The sequence below is a fragment of the Uloborus diversus genome, chromosome 6, assembly GCF_026930045.1.
Source record: "Uloborus diversus isolate 005 chromosome 6, Udiv.v.3.1, whole genome shotgun sequence".
Taxonomy (NCBI): domain Eukaryota; kingdom Metazoa; phylum Arthropoda; class Arachnida; order Araneae; family Uloboridae; genus Uloborus; species Uloborus diversus.
This window is the reverse complement of record NC_072736.1, coordinates 56,796,443-56,816,780: the sequence shown is the minus strand read 5'-3', so window position 1 is coordinate 56,816,780 and position 20,338 is coordinate 56,796,443. Positions and strand designations below refer to the sequence as shown.

The 20,338-nt window shown below is 31.4% G+C and overlaps 1 protein-coding gene across 1 annotated transcript in view; it reads left to right on the top strand.

Annotated features, from left to right (window-relative positions):
• Positions 1–719: 719 nt before the first annotated feature.
• Positions 720–20,338, top strand: part of LOC129224450 (calcium/calmodulin-dependent protein kinase type II alpha chain-like) — a 153,159-nt gene continuing 133,540 nt past the window's right edge. The window contains exons 1-2 of the mRNA XM_054858904.1: positions 720–813; positions 6,717–6,811. Of these exons, the coding sequence (XP_054714879.1) occupies positions 749–813; positions 6,717–6,811 (160 nt within the window). The 5' untranslated portion in view covers positions 720–748. The remainder of the gene's footprint in view (positions 814–6,716; positions 6,812–20,338) is intronic.

The following is a 20,338-nucleotide window of genomic DNA, read 5'->3' as shown; positions in this document are numbered from 1 at the left end:
AATGTGTATTGTATGCAGGTAGTAGCAAAGTAGTACCATTTGAAGCTTTACGCCATCGAGATCTATATATTGTTTAAAAGCAGAATGTAGGAAAACCGAAACAAAAACCATTTCTCCATCCATCCCCTGATTTGTGTTATTACAAAATGTCACCCTAAAAAAAGTTACAATTTTTTCAGATTAGACAGAAAAATGTTTTAACGCATAATTACAATTGCTTTCCAGGAAAAAAAAAGTTTTCTTTATATGCACATCAAAACGTTCCTGAAAACCGCATCTGTTCGTTACCATCGCAAGAAACAGATCTGTTCAAACAAGAATTTGAACATTTATTGCCATTTAATCTGATTTTTCGTAATTTTTTATACAGAAAGACAATTTTGTTTATTTACCACATGATTTTAATTGTTCCTTTTTTGCTTCTACAAGATGGCTCGTGGCTCAAAACGTTCCGAAATATAATCATCTAAAATGCATTCCAATATACTAAACTCTGGAGAAGATTTCGCTTTTTCCTCTTCGTCCTGTTTTGAATACAGACACTTATATCCTTTCAACAACTCTTGCTGTGCTTTATTTCACCAAGGAAGCAAAATATTATGACACTGTAAATTAAGCTTCTCTGCATGGCGCTGCGCTTCTTCCAGAAAGAAACGATAGCAAAACAACCCGTCGTATCCCAGTAGCGGCGAGACTGTGCGAGAACTAGACCGCTAGCACCTCATCTTCCTTCATCCACAGAATCAATATGGCTATTCCAGTACCCTGTACACGTTTTAGTGATAACTACGAATTAAAGGAAGAACTCGGAAAGTAAGAATTTTTTTTGTGCTATCAAATGAATGAAGTTACTAAGTTTGTATCAGTGGTCTTTTTTAAGCTGGAATTTTAATTCTGAGTGTAAAAATATTCGAACATGTGTGTAAGTTAGGGTAAAGCGGCTCGTTTCATCTACACATGAGAGCTATTTAGGCTTATGTGTGGCCCAATATTTAAGAATTGCTGTATTTACTAGCGAGATAATCATTAAGCTGTTGAAATTTGAAATGTGGGATGAATTTTTAATGTAATATTTCAACGATTTATGGTTATGTGTCACAGGCCACAAAAATTGTTTTGGTGTTGACGAGCTGAATCAAATCAAATTATTTCAATTTGGAAGATGATTCGGCGACGAAGGGACTGTAATTTTAGAGGAATATTCATTTGTAATACGTACTTTTAATGTTGATTAATGTTTTTATGGTACGTGTTTGGATATTTCATGTTTTTTACATCATATTCAGTAAACGATTTCATTTAAAGTGCTCAAAATGTTGATTTTTTTTTTTTTTTTTGATGAATTGTCAACATTTTTGAATGAACCGATTTGTGTTAAGTTTAGATGAGTGATTTATATCAGATGGTCAATTATTTGAGTTCTTTGTGTTTAATATTATGTAGCTCTACAATAGTACATCATCTTGCATCAATCTGCATAAATTTGATTTCGGTGTGTACCAGAGCTGATTGTTTTTTAGTGCAGAAATCCTCCGATAACTTTGTAGTTTAACTTGTGTAGAACAAAATATTTGATATTTATAGTGATTAAAATTAATTCAGATTGATTTGTATTATTTCTGTTATGAATATAGTGTGAGTTTGTATCCTTTTAAAAGTAGCGTGCATCGTTCAAAATTTTTCTTATGGTATTTTAATTCATCAGATGTTTTACATTTATTACTTTCCTCTTGGATTTCAAAGTTTATTCACTGCAATAGGTAGTATGTAATGGTTAAAAGTATTTTAGCTTCATCAAAATTAATCTCTAACATGCTGGCTTTGATTTACTGAAAGATAAAACCACTGTGTGCTGTCCAATATTATTCCAATAACCTTTTTTGTATATTGGAAATTTAAAAGAATTAGATTTATTTATTTATTTTTGTTTTGAGTTGTTAGAAAAGTTCTTTTTTTTTTAAGTATGACTTAGTTTTAATTAAGATATATTTGTTAAAAAAATGTTTCAATCAAATATTGTCCTTTATTTTATGGCTAGTTGCATTACTGCTTAAATTTTCTTTGACTTGAAAGTGGTAATTCTATTGTTGCAAAAAATTTACTTGTGGGAAAAGTAAAAGTTCCTGACCTATCCCACATAAATTTGAGATGCAGCATCAGAATGCATATCTTTAAAGAGCATCTAAATCTTAGTTTTTAGTATCACAAAATTGAAAAATATTAAGTTGTGGAAACCATTAATAAACAGGCATAACTTTTTACAACATGTAGGGGCAGATGCAAATGATATCTGCACCTGCTTGATCCATTAGAGGGGTCATGACTAAGGTGACTATTTATTTTTTTTTTTACAAAACGGGGGCCTTTAAATATTTTCTTCACTGTCTGCACGTGTATTTGAAAAAATAAAAAAGACACATTTTTTAGTAGTGCATGCTTGATAAGAAATGAATCCTTTGAAAAAAGAAAAAAGCATTATGCTTTTTAATGATCAAATTAGGGACATTTTAGTGCTGGTTCAAATAAAAATTCAATTCTCGCCTAGTGATGTGGATTGAGTAAATACCCAGTGGGTAGGTAAATATTTTTTGGGTATTTACCCAAGGCCTGGGTAAATACCCAAAAACTGGGTATTTTACAAAAAAATGCAAAAAGTGAGTTAGATTTTTTTTTTTAAATCTAAATATGAAATAATAGGTAAAACTGATACATACATATGTATTACACAGTTTATAATATTTTTTATTGGAAGACTTGATGAAATTATGAAAGAAACATATTGTGTACCAAAGAATCTTTCTTTTCAATGTCATAATTGGACAAGTATAAGCAATTCAATGATGAACTTCAGGATTTCAAAATCACAATCTAGGTTAGTCATATCCAAAATGAAAAAAAAAAAAGAAGCATGAGGGATGCTTGGAAGAATTTACTGAGAAGTTATTAAGACTATGATGTTATTTATTTTATTGCTGTTTAAGTGATAACAGGGCAAATATAGAAACAGTTTTCACATTAATAAGCAAAAAAAAATTGTTTTCTGTTGCCTTGCTCATTTGCATTTGCTCCCCGGTACTTCATGATGAAATTTATTTGAACCATTTTTAATACACGCAATTAGTGATGTCGGGTGGGAAGGTAAATATTTTTTTGGGTATTTATCCGAAGGCAGGGTAAATCCCCTAGTAATTGCGCATTTTACCAAGAAAACTTTAGGTGGTATCAAAAGGTGATGATTTTCTTTTTAAAACATAAGCTGTAAAATGAAAGATTAAAAATATAAAGATTTATATATTATAATTTCTTTAATTAAAGGTGTAATGAAATCTTATCAAAAAAACTGTCAGAATTTAGAATGAACCATTCTAAAACTTAAATAGGATGGCAGGATAATTTAATTTTTTATGGGGTAAAGCAAAGTGATTTAAGTTTAATTTTGTCACACAGATTGCGCTAGCACAACTTTTCATCTTTGATTTTTCATAATATCATGCAACTAGTTAGTTTTGGCTTTGAGTTGTAATCAGTTTGTCCAAAGCCTCCTAAATACTAAATGCCTATCACATTTTCTTTAAAAGTAATCCTCCGCCGGTACACAAACAATGCTACTACCTGACGGCAATACATGGATGGTGTTTCTATGACGATGGATCCAAACAATTCAAACCGTTAATTGGTTAATTTTAAAATTTAAATTTAGAAGATAACCAATTGTTTTCTCCACGTTTAATTTCTAATACTTTCGACCTTCGATAGTTGGCAGTAGCCAGAAGACTGAAAATATGCTTACGGGGATCATTTTGTTCTATGTTAAAAGGGAGAACGCGATAGGCATTTGTATTTAGGAGGCGTTAGTTTGTCACTCACTTTGTATTTGTACTGGTAAAATTTTAAATTTTGCTTTGAAATTTGAAAAACAAAAAAGAAAGATGGGGACAATGATTAGCAGAGCCGGATTTGGAAGTGTGGAGGCCCCTAATCAGGGTTCGAAAAGATCATCATATTTTCCAAAATATCCGATACTTGGATATATATCCGAATGCTTTGATATATATGTATATATCCCATATTTTCGATTGAAAAAATTTCCATTCAAGTCATTTCGTCGAATAATTTTTAATTTTTGAGCTTAAGAAGCGAGAAGTTGTAAGGATAACCTGCAAAGTTAACCATTTTTCAGATGTTTTTTTACCTACTTTATTTCTTTTTAACTCATAGGTACAAATTAAATTAATAAAAAAAAAAAATATTGCCACTGAAATGCTTGATCAAATGAAAAATTGATAGTAAATGGATACTTGCAATCAAGGCTTTCTGATATATCGAAAATAATATTATTTTTGTGCAAGCATTCTTTGTAGAAATACAAAAAAAAAAAAAGTCTGGGATAAAAAACGTAAAATTTGCTGACCCGTGAAAGTTAGGATATTTCGTAAAAATTTTATTGTGGGGGGCCCCTTTGTTGTGGAGGCCCTGGGGCTGTAGCCCCGCCTGCCCTCCCCTAAATCCGGCTCTGATGATTAGAAATATCAAACACATTTAATGTGAATATCATATTAGATTGCTAAGTTGTTTCACACAATAATTCTTTAAATATGTGATCAAATACAATTTTTGGGCAAAAGTTTTTTTTTTTGTAAATGGTTGGTTATATATATATATATATATATATATATATATATATATATATAAAATAATAATAAAAGTGAAAAATATTGAAAAGACCACACCAAGAGCCCATAGATGCGCAACGCAGCAAAACTAAAAAGTGGAATACAGACAGAAAAGTATTTTAGTTGAAATTTTTGAAATAAATACCCATCTAAAAATACCCATTTTGGGTATTTACCCGGGTATATACCCTGAGTATTTACCCTTAAAAATAAATACCCAGGTATTTTACATCATTAATTCTCGCCAAAATTTGTACAGTTTACTTTTGCAATCAACATTTCTTTAACAGCTCCGCGATTGGCTATTGCACTTTTTTGTTAGTCCACAAACCATTCATGAGAGAATAATCTTTTTATGGGTGTATAGGACTGGACAAAGATTAAATATAACTTTAATTATGCATGATTTAATTTATTTGTATAAAAGTGCTTAACAATTCCACCAAATGACTTTCAGTTAAAGCATTCAGTGTTTTGTTCAGGAATTCCAGAAAACAGGACCTTTAAATGTGTGGAGACAACTGGACATGAAACCTGAAATTGGGACTGTCCCATTCAAAACAGGATATATATAGTCATATTTGTCATGACCTTTTCCCCCAAAAATTAACAGCATTTTGTAGAGGAAATTCTGTCATAAGAGTCTTATCTTATTTGCACAATGAATCAGGCTGTTAATGTTAGTTGAAAAAATAAAACTGATCAAATTAGTTTTTTTTTTCATTCCATCTTGCAAAACAGTGGTGCTTGAGATAATTAGTTCAAGGCTCTGTATCTGGCTATTAAATAAAAATAACAAAAGAATCTGCTGCCCCATTGTGTTTTATATGGAGATGCATTTAGTGATTTATTGCAAAATTAATCCATAACTTGTTTACTTTCTGCCTTGGCGACAATAAAAAAATTGCTTATAGCAATTGGTGATATCTATAGCAAAGCTAGAAATTAAAGTTGTTAAATGTTGCCTATTATGGAATCTTTGGTCTGCAATAGTGATAAATAAATTAAAATCGGCAAAAATATAAAATTTGCCGAGAAGCATAATAACAGAAAAGTATGAGAAATATGTATGTAAATAATTTGATGTAAAGTTTCTGTATTATGTAAATTCATTATTCCTTCTTTTCATTATTTTGAGGTAAATCTAGTTTTAAATGTGTTAAAAAAATTGTATTATTTATTGCTCTGGAAGTTGTTACGCAAAGTTGTGAAAATTTCTCATTGTATTAGTATACATGCTTAGGACGGGGGGTGCCCACCTACGGGGGGGGGGGGGGGAGCTCGTAGTGCAGACTGCCATTGAAATTTTTAGAGGGCTGGGTGTTTTGAGGGATATTTTCACTTTTTTTGAGGGAGGGGTGTTCTTGCTTTTGGGTCTCTGCTTAGGAAGTTGTATTATAGGGGGGCTACCAATAACAAAATCATTGAAGTATGTTCATTAATAGAAATTGATGTTTTGTATTAACATTTTTTGTTATATTATGTTTGTTTAGTGTTATTAATAGTCAATATTCAAACTCTTAATAATTTTATTGCAAAAAAATTTTACACTGCTTTTTTGTGTAACTAACCCTTGTTATTTCTTATTTTTCAAAGCTGCTGTTTTATTTTAAAAACATCTCACATTTGTATACCACATGCTCTTCTAAGTCTTGATGCATATGGCAGTAATGATAGGGGAACTGTTTCAATATGTTCAGTTTTCCCGATTTATTTTGAAACAATAAATTTTACATTCTAGCTTTCCTGTCATTTCGAATTTTTCCAGCTTGTGGGAATGAAGGGTGTGTACTCAATGCAAAATAACAAAAACATGTGCACTTTCCTGTAAAAATGTTAATTTTTCAAGGTGGGGAAGGGGAGGGAGGAATGAGCCCCCCGTCCTGCCAATAATCGGCCTGCATTCCAGTAAATAAATTTAAAAACTAATAGTAGAAGCAGGTAAATTAGGAACTTAATATTTTTCCATTGTATTTGATTTAAATGTTTATATTTTTCTAACATTCTATATCTGATGTATGTTTTCTTTTTTCTTTCCTCTAGAGGTGCATTTTCGATTGTAAGAAGATGTGTTCAAAAGCAAAGTGGATTAGAATTTGCTGCAAAAATTATAAATACGAAAAAACTGTCTGCAAGAGGTAGTTATTTTATATTCTATGTTTGAATAGTATAATCTGAACACTGGGGTAGTAAAAATCAAATGGATTTTAACATCAGCGGAGGGGGGCAGACTTAGATAAAATTGAAAGCTTTCTGTAAACACAAATCATAGCAGGAAAATTTTTTGTAAATAATTATTTTGCCTAATTTAACTTTGAGTAAAGAATTAAATTTATATTCAAGTATTAAGATAAAAAAAATGCTTTAAAATCATTAAAAAAAAATTTGCAATATAGTGTATGCTTATTTTTCATCAACTGAAGAAAACTGCCTGAACCATTATTTTTTGCCCAATATCAATCCCATGATCATTATTATTATTTTCATTTTGTAATGGAAAAATTCATGTAGATCTGAAACTACTCAAATTGTTGACTAAGATAAAACGTAAGCTACCTGCTTTTTACTCGAAAAATTTATGAATATATTTGATTTTGTAAACAAGTTAACAAAAACTACTCATTAGTTTAAAAGTATTTCCCAAAAATGAATAATGTTTTTCCTAAGTATTATTTGTTAAAAATTAATGAGGTGCGGGTTATCTGTGCTTTCTAATTTTCTCAACGCCAATGCTTTGAAACTCAATTTACAGCGTGATTCACCGATGGAGACTTTTCCGTAGTTTGTAAAGTTGTTTATTTTACATAGCTTGAATTTTCTTCTTACACAATTCAGTCTCTGTAAAATGAACAACTGTTTGCTCCTTTATCTTGAGTCTTTGTCTTTAAGTAATTAGCATACTATAACAAGGGCGCCCGTATAGGGGGGCAAGGGGAGGGGGGCTTGACCCCCTCCCCCCCCTTGAAACTAGAACTTCCTTGTTTTTAGTTCTTTTTTCTTTGTAAAAATGTGAAAGCATTTCTTGTCCAGCCATTAATGAATAAGTTATTGAAAATGTCAAATTTTAATGACTAATCTGTCCAGAAATCGGTTTCCATGGGGAAAAATATCATGTTAAACCATGGTTAAAATATCTGAGCCCCCCCCCCTTACATTTTGCATATGGGCGCCCATGTACTATAATCATGATTTCAAGAAGAAATCATTGTTTATTAGATTAATTTTGCACAAGAAAAAAGCAAGGAAGACAGGGCAAGAATTGTGCAGACAGGGAAATATTTGGAAGAAACAGAATTAAACTGAGATTTTTTTCTTAATTTCCCTTTTTTTAAAATTAACCTTTAGTAGTTTAAAAATATTTAAAATATTTTCTGCAGAGGCAAAAATTTTCTGGGAACGCCATTCCTGCGTTCGTCTATATTATGCAACACTGGTGGGGGGGGGGGGGGCAGAGTCATTATTGCTTAACAAATGTTAAAATTTACTCTCTCATCTTGCCCACAACCTTTTGATTGTGCTATATATTGAATTTGTCAATGAAATTTTCTGCATTTTAAAATGTTAGCTTTTGTACCATTCCCAGGATTCTTGTCACGAGTATTTTAGATTGTTGTAAAGTATAAAATAATTTTGAAACAGCTAATATTTAACAGATTCTTATTAAGGCTGCTCTTCAGTGAGGAAGAAAAACGATATCGGTTGAAAATGGGCTTTTTCTTTAAACGAGGGCAGTGTTCATCAATGAAGCGATTGACACTTCAACAACCAATAGAGCGAACAGTGACCGATGAAAGTGGATCATGTGACCTGTCACATTTTGCAGGGGGACAGACCGGACGCTCCCCCTGCTGTGCAAATTAGTCGAAGTAGTTATAGCTGATGGAGAAATGAAACCTCAGCTTTTTACAGACCCTTCCAAGGAAATTCTAATTATTTCCCTCTTGAGTCTTGACTACATAGGTAAAAGAAAAATAACTCAATGTAAAAGGCATGGCATTTTATTGCAATCTTGCTTGCGATGTTAATTTATTTGTATTCACACTAAAATTAATTTTTGAAACGAAGATTTTTCCCCCATGAATACGGTTCCAGATCTCATCTAGGAAAAATCAACGAATGAATGAATATTTGCAATAAATAAATTCATAAATTCGTTTTATTTTTAAAAAAATGTTTGTCATTAAAAATGGATAATTTCAAAAAAGGAAGAAAAAAAAAATCTGCATGACCACACTGAATTTTAACGAAATGAGCTCCAAATTCTAACGAAAAAATATTCATTAAAAATGGATGATCCTACTTAATATATTTGAAAAATCGAGTGCTGAATAAAAGTGGGGACTAAAAATACTAGTTATCAGATGGCGAAATTGTTTCGCTGTCTGTTTGCCACTCTCCCCAACCCCATCCGAGTTGCCAGAAAACATTCTTAAAAATGAAACTAGATCCTCTGAATAGTTAATACTTGATTGTACAATAAACATTAATGCCACTAATTAGTTACATTAACCTTTATTTGAACTAATAATATATATATTTTAGTGGTAAAATAAATGCTACTTTGTTGGTTAGTTACCTGTTTTATAGATGGAGTGGCAACTAGAAAAAATGTGACTACTATATTTGCCTTTTCTCACCATTGGTGACCAGAAAATTCCCCCAATCTTTATCTTTGAATCCTATTCTTTTTGAAAAAATATTTATTTAGTTATCTAATTATTATATGCAGATCAGAAGGCTACGGTAGCATTTCTCAAGAGTTTTTTATTGTGAAAGTTCTTTCAAATGGAGCATAGAAAACGACATAATCGTGAACGGCTACGGAGATGGATTTCCTGAATTTGAAAAATAAAGATTTTTCTAGGATCTTTGTTTATATGCAGGGGTGCTCATCCTGTTCCAAGCTGGAAGGCACAAATCATCCCTTCCCCCACTCTCCATGTTTGTAAACTATCTTCCATTGAAATTTTGGAATAAAGCTAAACCTAGCACTTTTAGAGTCTCAAATTCCCAGTTACTAAATTCGGCAAAATACATGAGGTATTATATACCCTATATGACCAAAAGTATTGGGACACTTTCAAAAATTCACATTTTTAGATTTTTCGAGAAATAAAAGACCAATTGCTCTGTAATTTTTTCACGTGAAAAGTATGCTCCAGAGTAGAGACGTACCGAGTAGCACTTTAGCCGAGTACCGAGTACTCGGCCTTTCATTACTCGGCCGAGTACCGAGTTACCGAGTACTTGACGTTTCACTACTCGGCCGAGTTACTATGTACCAATTATGTTTTAAGAAGAACTGCTGACACACATGTGATGAATTTTGAACTTATTGGAATAGTAGTATAGATCTCCTTGTCCATATAATAGTTTTTAAAATTAAATTCCTGCTCAAATTTAACTACGCATTATTTAAAAAAATTTCTTTATATGTCAAAAATTTTACAAAAAAATTATTTTTAAAATTAAAAATAAATAAATAAAAGGTATAATTAATCAAGTTTGAATTAAAACAAATTATACCAATCTATTATAGTTCTAGTCCGCCAAGCATAAATAATTTTTAAAAGAAATAAAACAAATGTGCAGGAACACAGCAGACACGTGTTTCTGCGTTACAGGGAATGTCTTTTTCAGTGCATAAAATGTGAGCTAAAGAATGTGAAGACATTCAACAAAAAAATCCGTCTTTTGTCGGATGCCTTTAAATCCACAAGCTCACATTTTGTGCATTGAAAAAGGAATTCCTTGTAATGCCAAAACACATGTCTGCACTGTTCTTTTAACGTTGTTTTATTTCCTTTTATTTTTTAAGCAAAGGTATTTTTGTATTTCTTATAAACTACTTTTTGTTTGTAGCAAAAATCCATTTTAATATAAAAATTCCATATTTTCTATACTTACCTTTTTTGCGCGATTTTTAATAAATAAGTTTTATTAACATTGGGGACATTAAAATAAAGATTTATTCCATTGAAGCATTACAAACGTAATTATTCTCAAAATTTAAATTTGACTTGTAAATTTGAATTGTAAATGATTGCAGAATATTATATATGCTTGCACTTTTTTATAAATTTTAATATCTGTCTTGGACAATATTCAATTTTTTGCAACTACTCGGTATTGGCCGAGTATCTGATCAAAATTTGGCCTAGTACCGAATACTCGGCAAATTGGCTGAGTAGGCCGAGTACCGAGTAGTTACCGAGTACTTGGTACGTCTCTACTCCAGAGGTCAAATCCAATAACAATTAAGTCTGCTATTCATTTAGGGGACCAGCAACAAATAATCCGTTCTTATCATGAATCACTTGCAACGATAGCATGAAAGTGTTGCCAGTTTGCGAACAACCTCTTACTATTCGTCGCCTGTCATAGAATATAGAAATTCGGCTCATTAGATCGCTGATACCTTTTTTAATTTTAAAGAAATTGAGGTAGAATTTTTTTATGAGTTGTAGGATTTATCTGAGCTTTGGATTATAAACGTTATAAATTGCTATCTTTCCCGCATGCGCAGTGAAACGTCCATATTTCATCAAATTTTCAATATTTTAATTTCAAATTTTATTATGTTTCTCTAAAATGCTGTCAAATATTCTGAAAGTTTAGTAACGTTTGACAAGAGCCGAAAACCTTTAAAAAAAATTTGCATTTTTGAAAGAAATACTTTTATCTCCGTGGTTATAAGAGATGCTTTTACAAAAATATAAAAAAAAATTTTTGACAGATTTTTAACTCATTTCTGAAAATTATAGCTTATTCCCAGCTGTTTACAATGAAAAATGATCAAAAACCTTTTTTTATTTCCTCAATTTGTTGTTGGTCCCTTAAATGAATAGCAGACTTTTTTTTTTTTTTTGGAAAAAAACAACTAGAGTATACGTTTTATGTGAAAATTATAGAGCAATTGGTCTATTATTTCTCGAGAAATCTGTAAAAATGTGAATTTTTGAAAGTGTCCCAATATTTTTGGTAATATAGTATATAGAGTGCTTCTGCTTCAATACATTGAGTTTTTATTAAAATTTTCCAATCAGTCTTGTGAGTGTCTGATCCTCATTAGTTGTCACAATAAATATCTAGGGTTGTCCTTTTTCTCAGGAAGTATGAAAATATTACCTAGATGTATATCTGCATGGAAAAAAAAAAAACAATAATAGCAAAAAACAATCTCGATACTTGGGTGTAGTGATGTGGATCGGGTAAATACCCAGCGGGTAGGTAAATATTTTTTGGGTATTTACCCAAGGCCTGGGTAAATACCCAAAAACTGGGTATTTAATAAAAAATGCAAAAAAGCGAATGAGAATTTTTTTCTTAAAATCTAAATATGAAATAATTGGTAAAACTGATATATACATATGTATTACACAGTTTATAATATTTTTTATTGGAAGACTTGATGAAATCATGAAAGAAACATATCGTGAACCAAAGAACCTTTCTTTTCAATGTCATAATTGGAGAAGTATAAGCAATTCATTATGAACTTCAGGATTTCAAAATCACAATCTAGGTTAGTCATATCCAAAATGAAAAAAAAAAGGAAGCATGAGAGATGTTTGGAAGAATAAACTGAGAAGTTATTAAGAAACTATGGTGTTATTTATTTTATTGATATTTAAGTGATATCATGGAAAATATAGAAACAGTTTTCACATTAATAAACAAAAAAGCAAAATTTTCTTTTCTGTTGCCTTGCTCATTTGCATTTGCTCCCCTGTAGGGTGGGAAGGTAAATATTTTTTTGGGTATTTATCCAAAGGCAGGGTAAATCCCCTAGTAATTGCGCATTTTGCAAAAAATTTTTAGGTAGTATCAAAAGGTGACTATTTTCTTTTTTAAACATAAACCCTAAAATAAAAGATTAAAAATTTTAAATGTTTATGTATATTATGTGTGTGTGTATATATGTGTGTGTGTGTGATGCAGAATACACCTGAACAATTAAACTAAGTTTGGAGGAAATTTCTGCATAAGATATAGGTAAATAAATAGTAATAATAAGTTGAGCGACATTTCATTACATTTTGATGTCATGCAGGGACATATTACTGGGTTATAAAAGACTAGGACCTTAAAAAATTGATGTTTGCTTTTTTTGTAACCAGTTAATCTTTTTACTTTTTGTAGAAATGGCTTTTTATATCTGAAATTTGGCTATCAACATTGATTAGGCATATCCAACACATTTAATGTGAATATCATATTAGATTGCTAAGCTGTTTCACACAATAATTCTTTAAATATGTGATCAAAATACAATTTTTGGGCAAAAATGTATTGTTTTGTATATGGTTGGTTGTATATATACATAATGGAATATATACAGAAAAGTATTTTAGATGAATATAAATTTTTGAAATAAATACCCGGGTATTTACCCATTTTGGGTATTTACCCGGGTATATACCCTGGGTATTTACCCCTAAAAATAAATACCCAGGTATTTTACATCACTACTTGGGTGAAAAAAAAATCTCAACTCTTTGCTCTGCCAGATTTTAAAGCTTTTATCGCTCTGCCTCGTTTTTATGCATCTTGCATTTAATGAATCAATAAAAAAAGGGGGGGGGGGCAAGAAACAAATTTGCAGGAAGTAAATCATGTTACAACAAAAATGAAAATGAACAGCTTACATTTAGGAGAGCAATTCTAAGTACAAGTAAGAGTATTTCACAATTAAAAAAAAAATAATAGACAAACTCTTTTTTTTTTTTTTAAGTTTTGCGTTACGCACTTCTGTGCTGAAAAATTATTGTATCGTGTCTTCAGTCACAGCATAAAATGAATGTTCTAATCCAGCGTTTCTTAATTTCTTCGGTTAGTGGAACCCTTTTAAATGCTTCCTTTTTTCACGGAACCCTTAGTTTTTGCTTTCTTCTATATCTAATGTATACTGCCGTGGTGTGTGCAGGTAAACGACAGTATTTGCAGAAAGGAGTGTTCGAGATATTTGAAGAAATGTGATTTGGATTCAATATTAACCATAGAAAAATCTTGGAATCAGACGTTTTTTTCAGCGGAAACCAAATAAGTGAGCTTGTACAATAAAGATAACGTACAATAGATGACAAAATGCAAAAAAAATGAAAATTTTGCAGTTACTTGCCCTTTACCTGAACACGGCAGTATAGAAGAAAGTATTGGATTCGTGCAAATTTTCGAATTTCAAAGGATTCGAACATTTTGAGGTGTGCTGAGTCCATTTCGACCATTCTTCGAAAATATCTTTCTGTCTGTGTGTATATGTGTTTGTGTGTGTGTGTGTGTGTGTCCATGTGTGTGTGTGTGTGTCCATGTGTGTGTGTGTGTTTGTCACGTCTGTGTGTGAACAGTTTTTTTTGTGGCCACTCTACAGAAAAAACTACCGCATGAAATCGAACGAAATTTGCTACACGTATTATGTGAACTTGTGCCCATTGGATTTTGGCGCGAATTCCTCCAAGGGGGGTGGAGCAATGGGACGTTTTTGAGTTTTGCGTGACTGCTATTCCCCAGGAAGTAACTGGCAGAATCAAACAAAATTTGGTCCATATGTTTCCCTTAACAGGTACTGGTACAGGTCCGGATTCAATTTTGGTGTCAATAGTTTAAACGGGGGTTGAGCCGTAGAACGTTTTTTGTCGTCAATTGTGACTGCTGTATCTAAACAAATAATGAACGTAATCAAACAAAAATTTGTCGACAAGTAGCCCTTAGAGGATATAAGAAATGATTCTATTTTGGCATCAGCAGCTGAAAAGGGGGGTGGCGCAATCGAATGTTCCTTTTTTCCCATTGTGAGTGCCATATCTCAAGAAGAAATACTACGTTTTGGATGAAATTAGGAATAAATATGAATCCATGTGTAAACAGGCGTTGGTTCAATTTTGGTGCCAATTGCTCCATGGGGGGGGGGGGCTGATTTTTTTTATTTGTGTGAATAAAAATAGCTTTATAATTGCAACAACAAGAAAAATGAATCGTAATAGACTGTCGTCTGCGTTTATCTTGTGAGTTTATTCGTTAATAGTTTGCAGTGGAGTGGCGTAGCCAGGTTTCTGTTTGAGAGGGAACCCAGTTTTTTTTGTCAGACTATCACATTAACTACTTGTCATTAAATCTCTAATTAAATAGACTTCATTATAGATGATGCTAACTATTAACAACTGATAATTATTATTTATTATTGTCAAATACGAATACACTCCTACTTGTAATTCAGAGTATTTTTAAAAGGGATGAACAACCTCAGAATTAATGCATGAGTCATGTGATTAAAATATTTTCATAGTTAGGAAAATAAATACTGATGTGTTTTACCTACAATAGTGTTGATAATACACTAAAATTTCCAAAGAAAAAGTTTTTAAACCTTAAAAATTAAAATGTCTCTTTTTTTAAAACAATTTTTTAGTTATTTATAAATCAGCGACTTCAATGTCGCTCTGTGTTGACATCAAACAGAGATCAGGGCCCAATGCAAACTGATTTTGCTACTGTTTTTCGGTACCTTCACAAAAATCTTGTTTTGAAATCGGTACTTTCACAAAAATCAAGTAATAAAATCAGTAACTTCACAAAAACATCAAAAATTTCACAAAAATTCGCATTTTAAAATATAAAATTTGTTTCTCTATTTAAAACAAAATATACTCATAAAATAAAATTATAAGCAGGTTTATATGAACAATCGCTTAAATAGAAACCTTTTTGTAGTATTTTAACTAATTTCTAGCTGTTTCTCACCAAAGTGTATTTATGCAATATTATCACAATCTTTAAAAATCTGTTTTGAGGAACCGTTTTTCTCATCATTTCCTATATTATACACAGTACATAGACCATTAAGCTGAAATTACGATGGTATTTTTCGTACTTCTTAGGTTTTTAGCTACCCCCCCCCCCCACAAAAAAAACGAAACCTGTTAAAAATAATACTAGATGACATTTACACTTTTCGAACTAAAATTTCACTTGTTCCACTACTTCTTTTATAAAAATTAGGATGTCTCTAAAATTTCACAAAAACAATGCTGATACAAAAAACTTTCACAAAAATAGAATGATGCAATACTTTCACAAAAATAGGTAGCGAGAAAAAAATCCTGGATTGGCCCCTGGAGATAGACCATTTAGACGCTATTGACTGGTACTGCCCCTTAAATTGGTCCTCACTCATTAAATGTTGGAATCATCCTTTCAACTGCACCTACACATACTGGTAAAGTGACTAGTATTAAGAGTAGAATACTGTCAGCCCCGTTTAATCGAGTAACGGATAAACGAATACTCCGCTTATACAAATAAAACTTCCTAGAACCAAAAATTTTCCCATAGATGCAATGTTAAAGACTGCAACTTAATCGAATAATATCCACGAATAATCAATTAATATTGATCGGAAGTATTTTTCCTGAGAAAATGTTTGAACAAACGAGATATTAATTAAGTAAGAACAATTATTGACGCAAAAATATAAAGTAATATCTTTCGTCGATAATGGACGAAAAAGGAATTATATTCCATCTAAACATTTCAATTATTGTATAAAAGTTCTTTTGCAATTACAAAAACAAAATAATAATAATAAATAGCGCAGTCCATAATCAAATTAAATGCAAAGGAATGTATACATTTTGACGATAATAAATTGATAAATATTGAATGTAAAACACGGTAGACAAGTTGGGAGAAAAGTTAGTCAAAAAAGCATTACCAGAAGACCTTGAGCAAGCAATTCGCTATTATGGACTTTTTCAAAAAATAATGCACTGAAAAAATTTTTCATTACTCACCTTTTAAGTTCATTTTTATAATTTTCAAACCTACGTGTATATATACTAATTATTAAACTGTTTTGTTGTTTATTTAGCCTATTTGAAAAAAAAAAAGCCATTAACATTAATTGCTTCATTTATATAGATTTATTTATTTATTTTTATTTCAATTTAAGACAAATGTTGCCAATTTAAAAAGGTAAAGAAAATTTCTGTGCTTAATCAAATACCCCACTTGATTGAATAATATTTCTTGGAACCGAAGATATTCGATTAAGTGGGACCGATAGTATTTGAAATTGAGGTCAAAAATCGTAATTTTAGGCAATATTTTTCAATGTTAAAGAAAAAGGGATTTGGAGTTTCCCGAAAGTTTTCCAACATTAAAGTCACTTTTGAACTGTGTTTGGTGATAGGTGGTCAGTAGCTTGTTCCGAAATTTTTTTGAAATTGAGGTGCTTTAAAAGTGAGAAAGAGGTGTTGAAATCTTAAAGGCCCAACTTCAGACTATTTTTAAACTGAAAGTATTTGCATCATTTTAGGTGACAAATTAAATTAAATCATTCCTATAATTTCTTACCCTGTTGGAAGTATATGAAAGTAAAAGTAAATTCATTTTTAAATTTGAAAAATCATCGTTTTTATCGGTTTTTTAAGTAACTAAACTTGAAAAAAAAACATGCAAGTCTCATGGAACCCCTGAGAGAGCTTCATGGAACCCTGGGGTTCTGCGGAGCACAATATAAGAAACGCTGTTCTAATCAAATGATTATCAAGTAATTTTCATTCGTACTGAACAAAAATCTTTTTTTAGATGCCACATTTTGTAATCTATTGACCCCTAGTATAATATGTAAATAGAGTGAGAGAAAGGATTCAGCTTCTTTTTAGGAGAGACAACCATTCCTATGTTTAATTAATATGATCTTTATCGTAAGCATACTATTTACTCAGAAATACTCCATATTTTTCCAAGCACTCTGTTTGGGGGCTGTGCCTTTTAATTTTCTCGAAAATGAAGTTTTCAAAATGCAGTTTTAGACGATCTCTTTTAGTATTTGGAAGTAAGTAAGAGGTCCTGTGGTCTTCCACCAGCAATTTTTTGAATTTGAAACGCAAAAAACAAAATTTCAGGTAATCTTCAATTCTGTTAGGAAACGGAGAGTTTGGGGGTTTTCCCCGGAATTTTTCGAAATAGGTTAAAAATGCAGTCTTAGTGTGATGTTAGGGTAGAGGCAAATTTTTCAAAGTGTTATAAACATGATTGTAGGCCATCTTTAGCAACGTTCGGGGACACACAGTTTTTTGAAATCGAAGTTCCAAAAATGCAATTTTAGACGATGTTTTTTGGTGTTCAAAGAAGGACTTTTCGCAAACTCCCTTCCCAAAATTTTTCGAAATTAAAGCCCTAAAAACGAAATTTAAGACAATCTTTAATGATGTTTTTTTTTCTTAAGGGATGGGGGGGGGGGGGGCAGGGACGTAGCTAGATGGGGGCAGGCTGGGCTCGTGCCCCGGGCGCCAGATTTTAGGGGCGCTAAGCTTACTAAGTAAATGCTCAAATTTATTTTTGTAAAAGAAAAAAAAGGAAAATATTTTTAAAGGTCGAAAAAAGACCCCCTCAGTGTGGGCGCAAGCAGAAAGCTTGCATGGTTTAATGTGGATAAACGATAAAGTGTGGTAAAGATAGACGGAAAGGGAGTGAGGAAGGCGCAGTAAATAGCATGAACGTATTTTCTTAGAGTTACTAGTACTTATTATATCTTATCTAAAGAACCTCCCTCTCGAAAGAGGAATATAGGAGCAAAGCCTATGGGGAGTACAAACCAATACAGAACAGCGGAAATGCTCAAATGTCATTTTCTACAATTAAACGTCATAAAGCTGCCAACATGATGTCTTCCTCTCATTTACAATGGCGAGAGCTTGTCTACCCCAAACGTTACACTGTTCCCTTGCCCTAGTTAGTTTACAATTTTCCCATCCCCCCAAGAAAAATCTCGCACTATAACTATGGAGATTCAATTAAAAGTTGAGAGGCTGACTATTTTTCTTTAGAAAATACTTAGGTTTTTCAGAGATAAATTGAGCTAAAATGAGAAATTTTAGACTTTGTTTTGATATATTTTTGCCACCCACCAAATATTTTATGTATAATCATATACTTCAAATTCAATTAATGTGTTAGAAATAAACTATTTGTTCATCTCTGAAACTTCAATTTTGCTTTGGTACTTTTGATGAACATTTATATTTAGTACAGTAGAATCTCGTTTATCTGGCTCCTGTTCATCCAGATCTTGGGCTTATCCGAATCAAGTTTGTAAAGTTAAAAAATATATTCACTTGAATGATAATTCTAAATTGTGACAGTAAGAACAGAACTATAAATGTGTCAAACATTCGCTCTTTATTTTCATTAAATACACAATTGCTATATATAGGCGGTCGAATAAATTATAGTTATCAAATAAACAACGTGACGTATTTGGAGTTTCAAACTGACACCACTGCAGCTGAACTAGAAATGATACAGTATTTGCGAGTAACAATTCTATGTAATTTTGTTACGAAGCATCATTTTTTGTTGTTAATAAAAAACAAGTCAGCTTATTTGCGAATTAATTACTGCTTATTATCCGTATTATCCAGATTTTCGTTTATTCGAATTGCCTTTGGTCTAAGTTAGTCCGGATGAATAAGGTTATATACTGTAAATAGAAATAACCTGAAAAGAAGCGCACTGAAAACATTCAATGTTAATATGTTCAAGATTTGTGTTTTTTAAAAGAAGGTTAATAGAAAGAGTTTTAATGTCACGCACATTAGGTTTCTGTTTTTCTATTAAATGTTTTTCAAATGTATACTTATATAACATAGGTGGGGAATGTGCGTCCTTTATAAAAATTAACTCTTGTAACTTGTAACAATTAATATTTAATTTAAAATGCGTTGCATATAAAATTATCAAGATAATTTTTAAATAAGATAATCTGTCCATTTCGATTGTAAGTTGTCGGCTTAAAGTCAATATACTAAGTATAGTAATATTCAATTAATTTCAAAGTAAGAAACAAAAACAAATAGTCCACTAAATTTTTCATCTGAGTTTAAATTATTTCACGTATTATTGCGACATGTTGCTCTTTTGTAGTTGAATACTGTTATTTTTCTTATGAATTTCTTCATAGTACTATAATAAAAATACTTAAATAACCGAAAACATTTTCGTTTTATTGTTTTCATTTGAAGTGGTAATTTTAAATTCGTATCTCAATATATTTAAAAAAAAGTAACTCCAAAGAAATTGAAAGGACGCCTGTGACAGGCCTGTGTCCAGGAGACCCCATAGCACCTACAATTTTGAAATTTTGTACAAAATTACTTCAAGCCCCGGAGGTGTGCACCTGGGGTTTTATTTTTTAAAATTCGAATTAGTTTTTTTTTGTGATTAATTTTTTTAAGCTAAAATTTCATGTAAATTGTCTATTAAACGAATGAAATATTTCTTACATACTTTAACATTTCATGTTGTAACAAAAGCTTTTTTTCTGCATCAAACAAAGCATGTAATAATTTTATCAATAAATTAGAACAGCAAATATAAGGGTTTCCATTTTAGCGAAAAGACCTAGGCTCAGTCCGGAGGTCCTTTATCACCTATAGCTTTACAAGTTAATACAAATTAGTTTGGAAGGCTTGAAAAGGGTGCTGTTTAAAGTGATTTTTTAATACCTGGGTTATGCATATTTCTATCAAATTCGTTTTATATTTTCGAGTAGGAATGGGATTATGTTCTAAAAATGAGCTCTTCATTTAAATTCTATTTTCTATGGGAGGGAGAGGGAAATATTCACTCTCTTCGAAACAGAACTTGTAACGCGTTTCTCAATC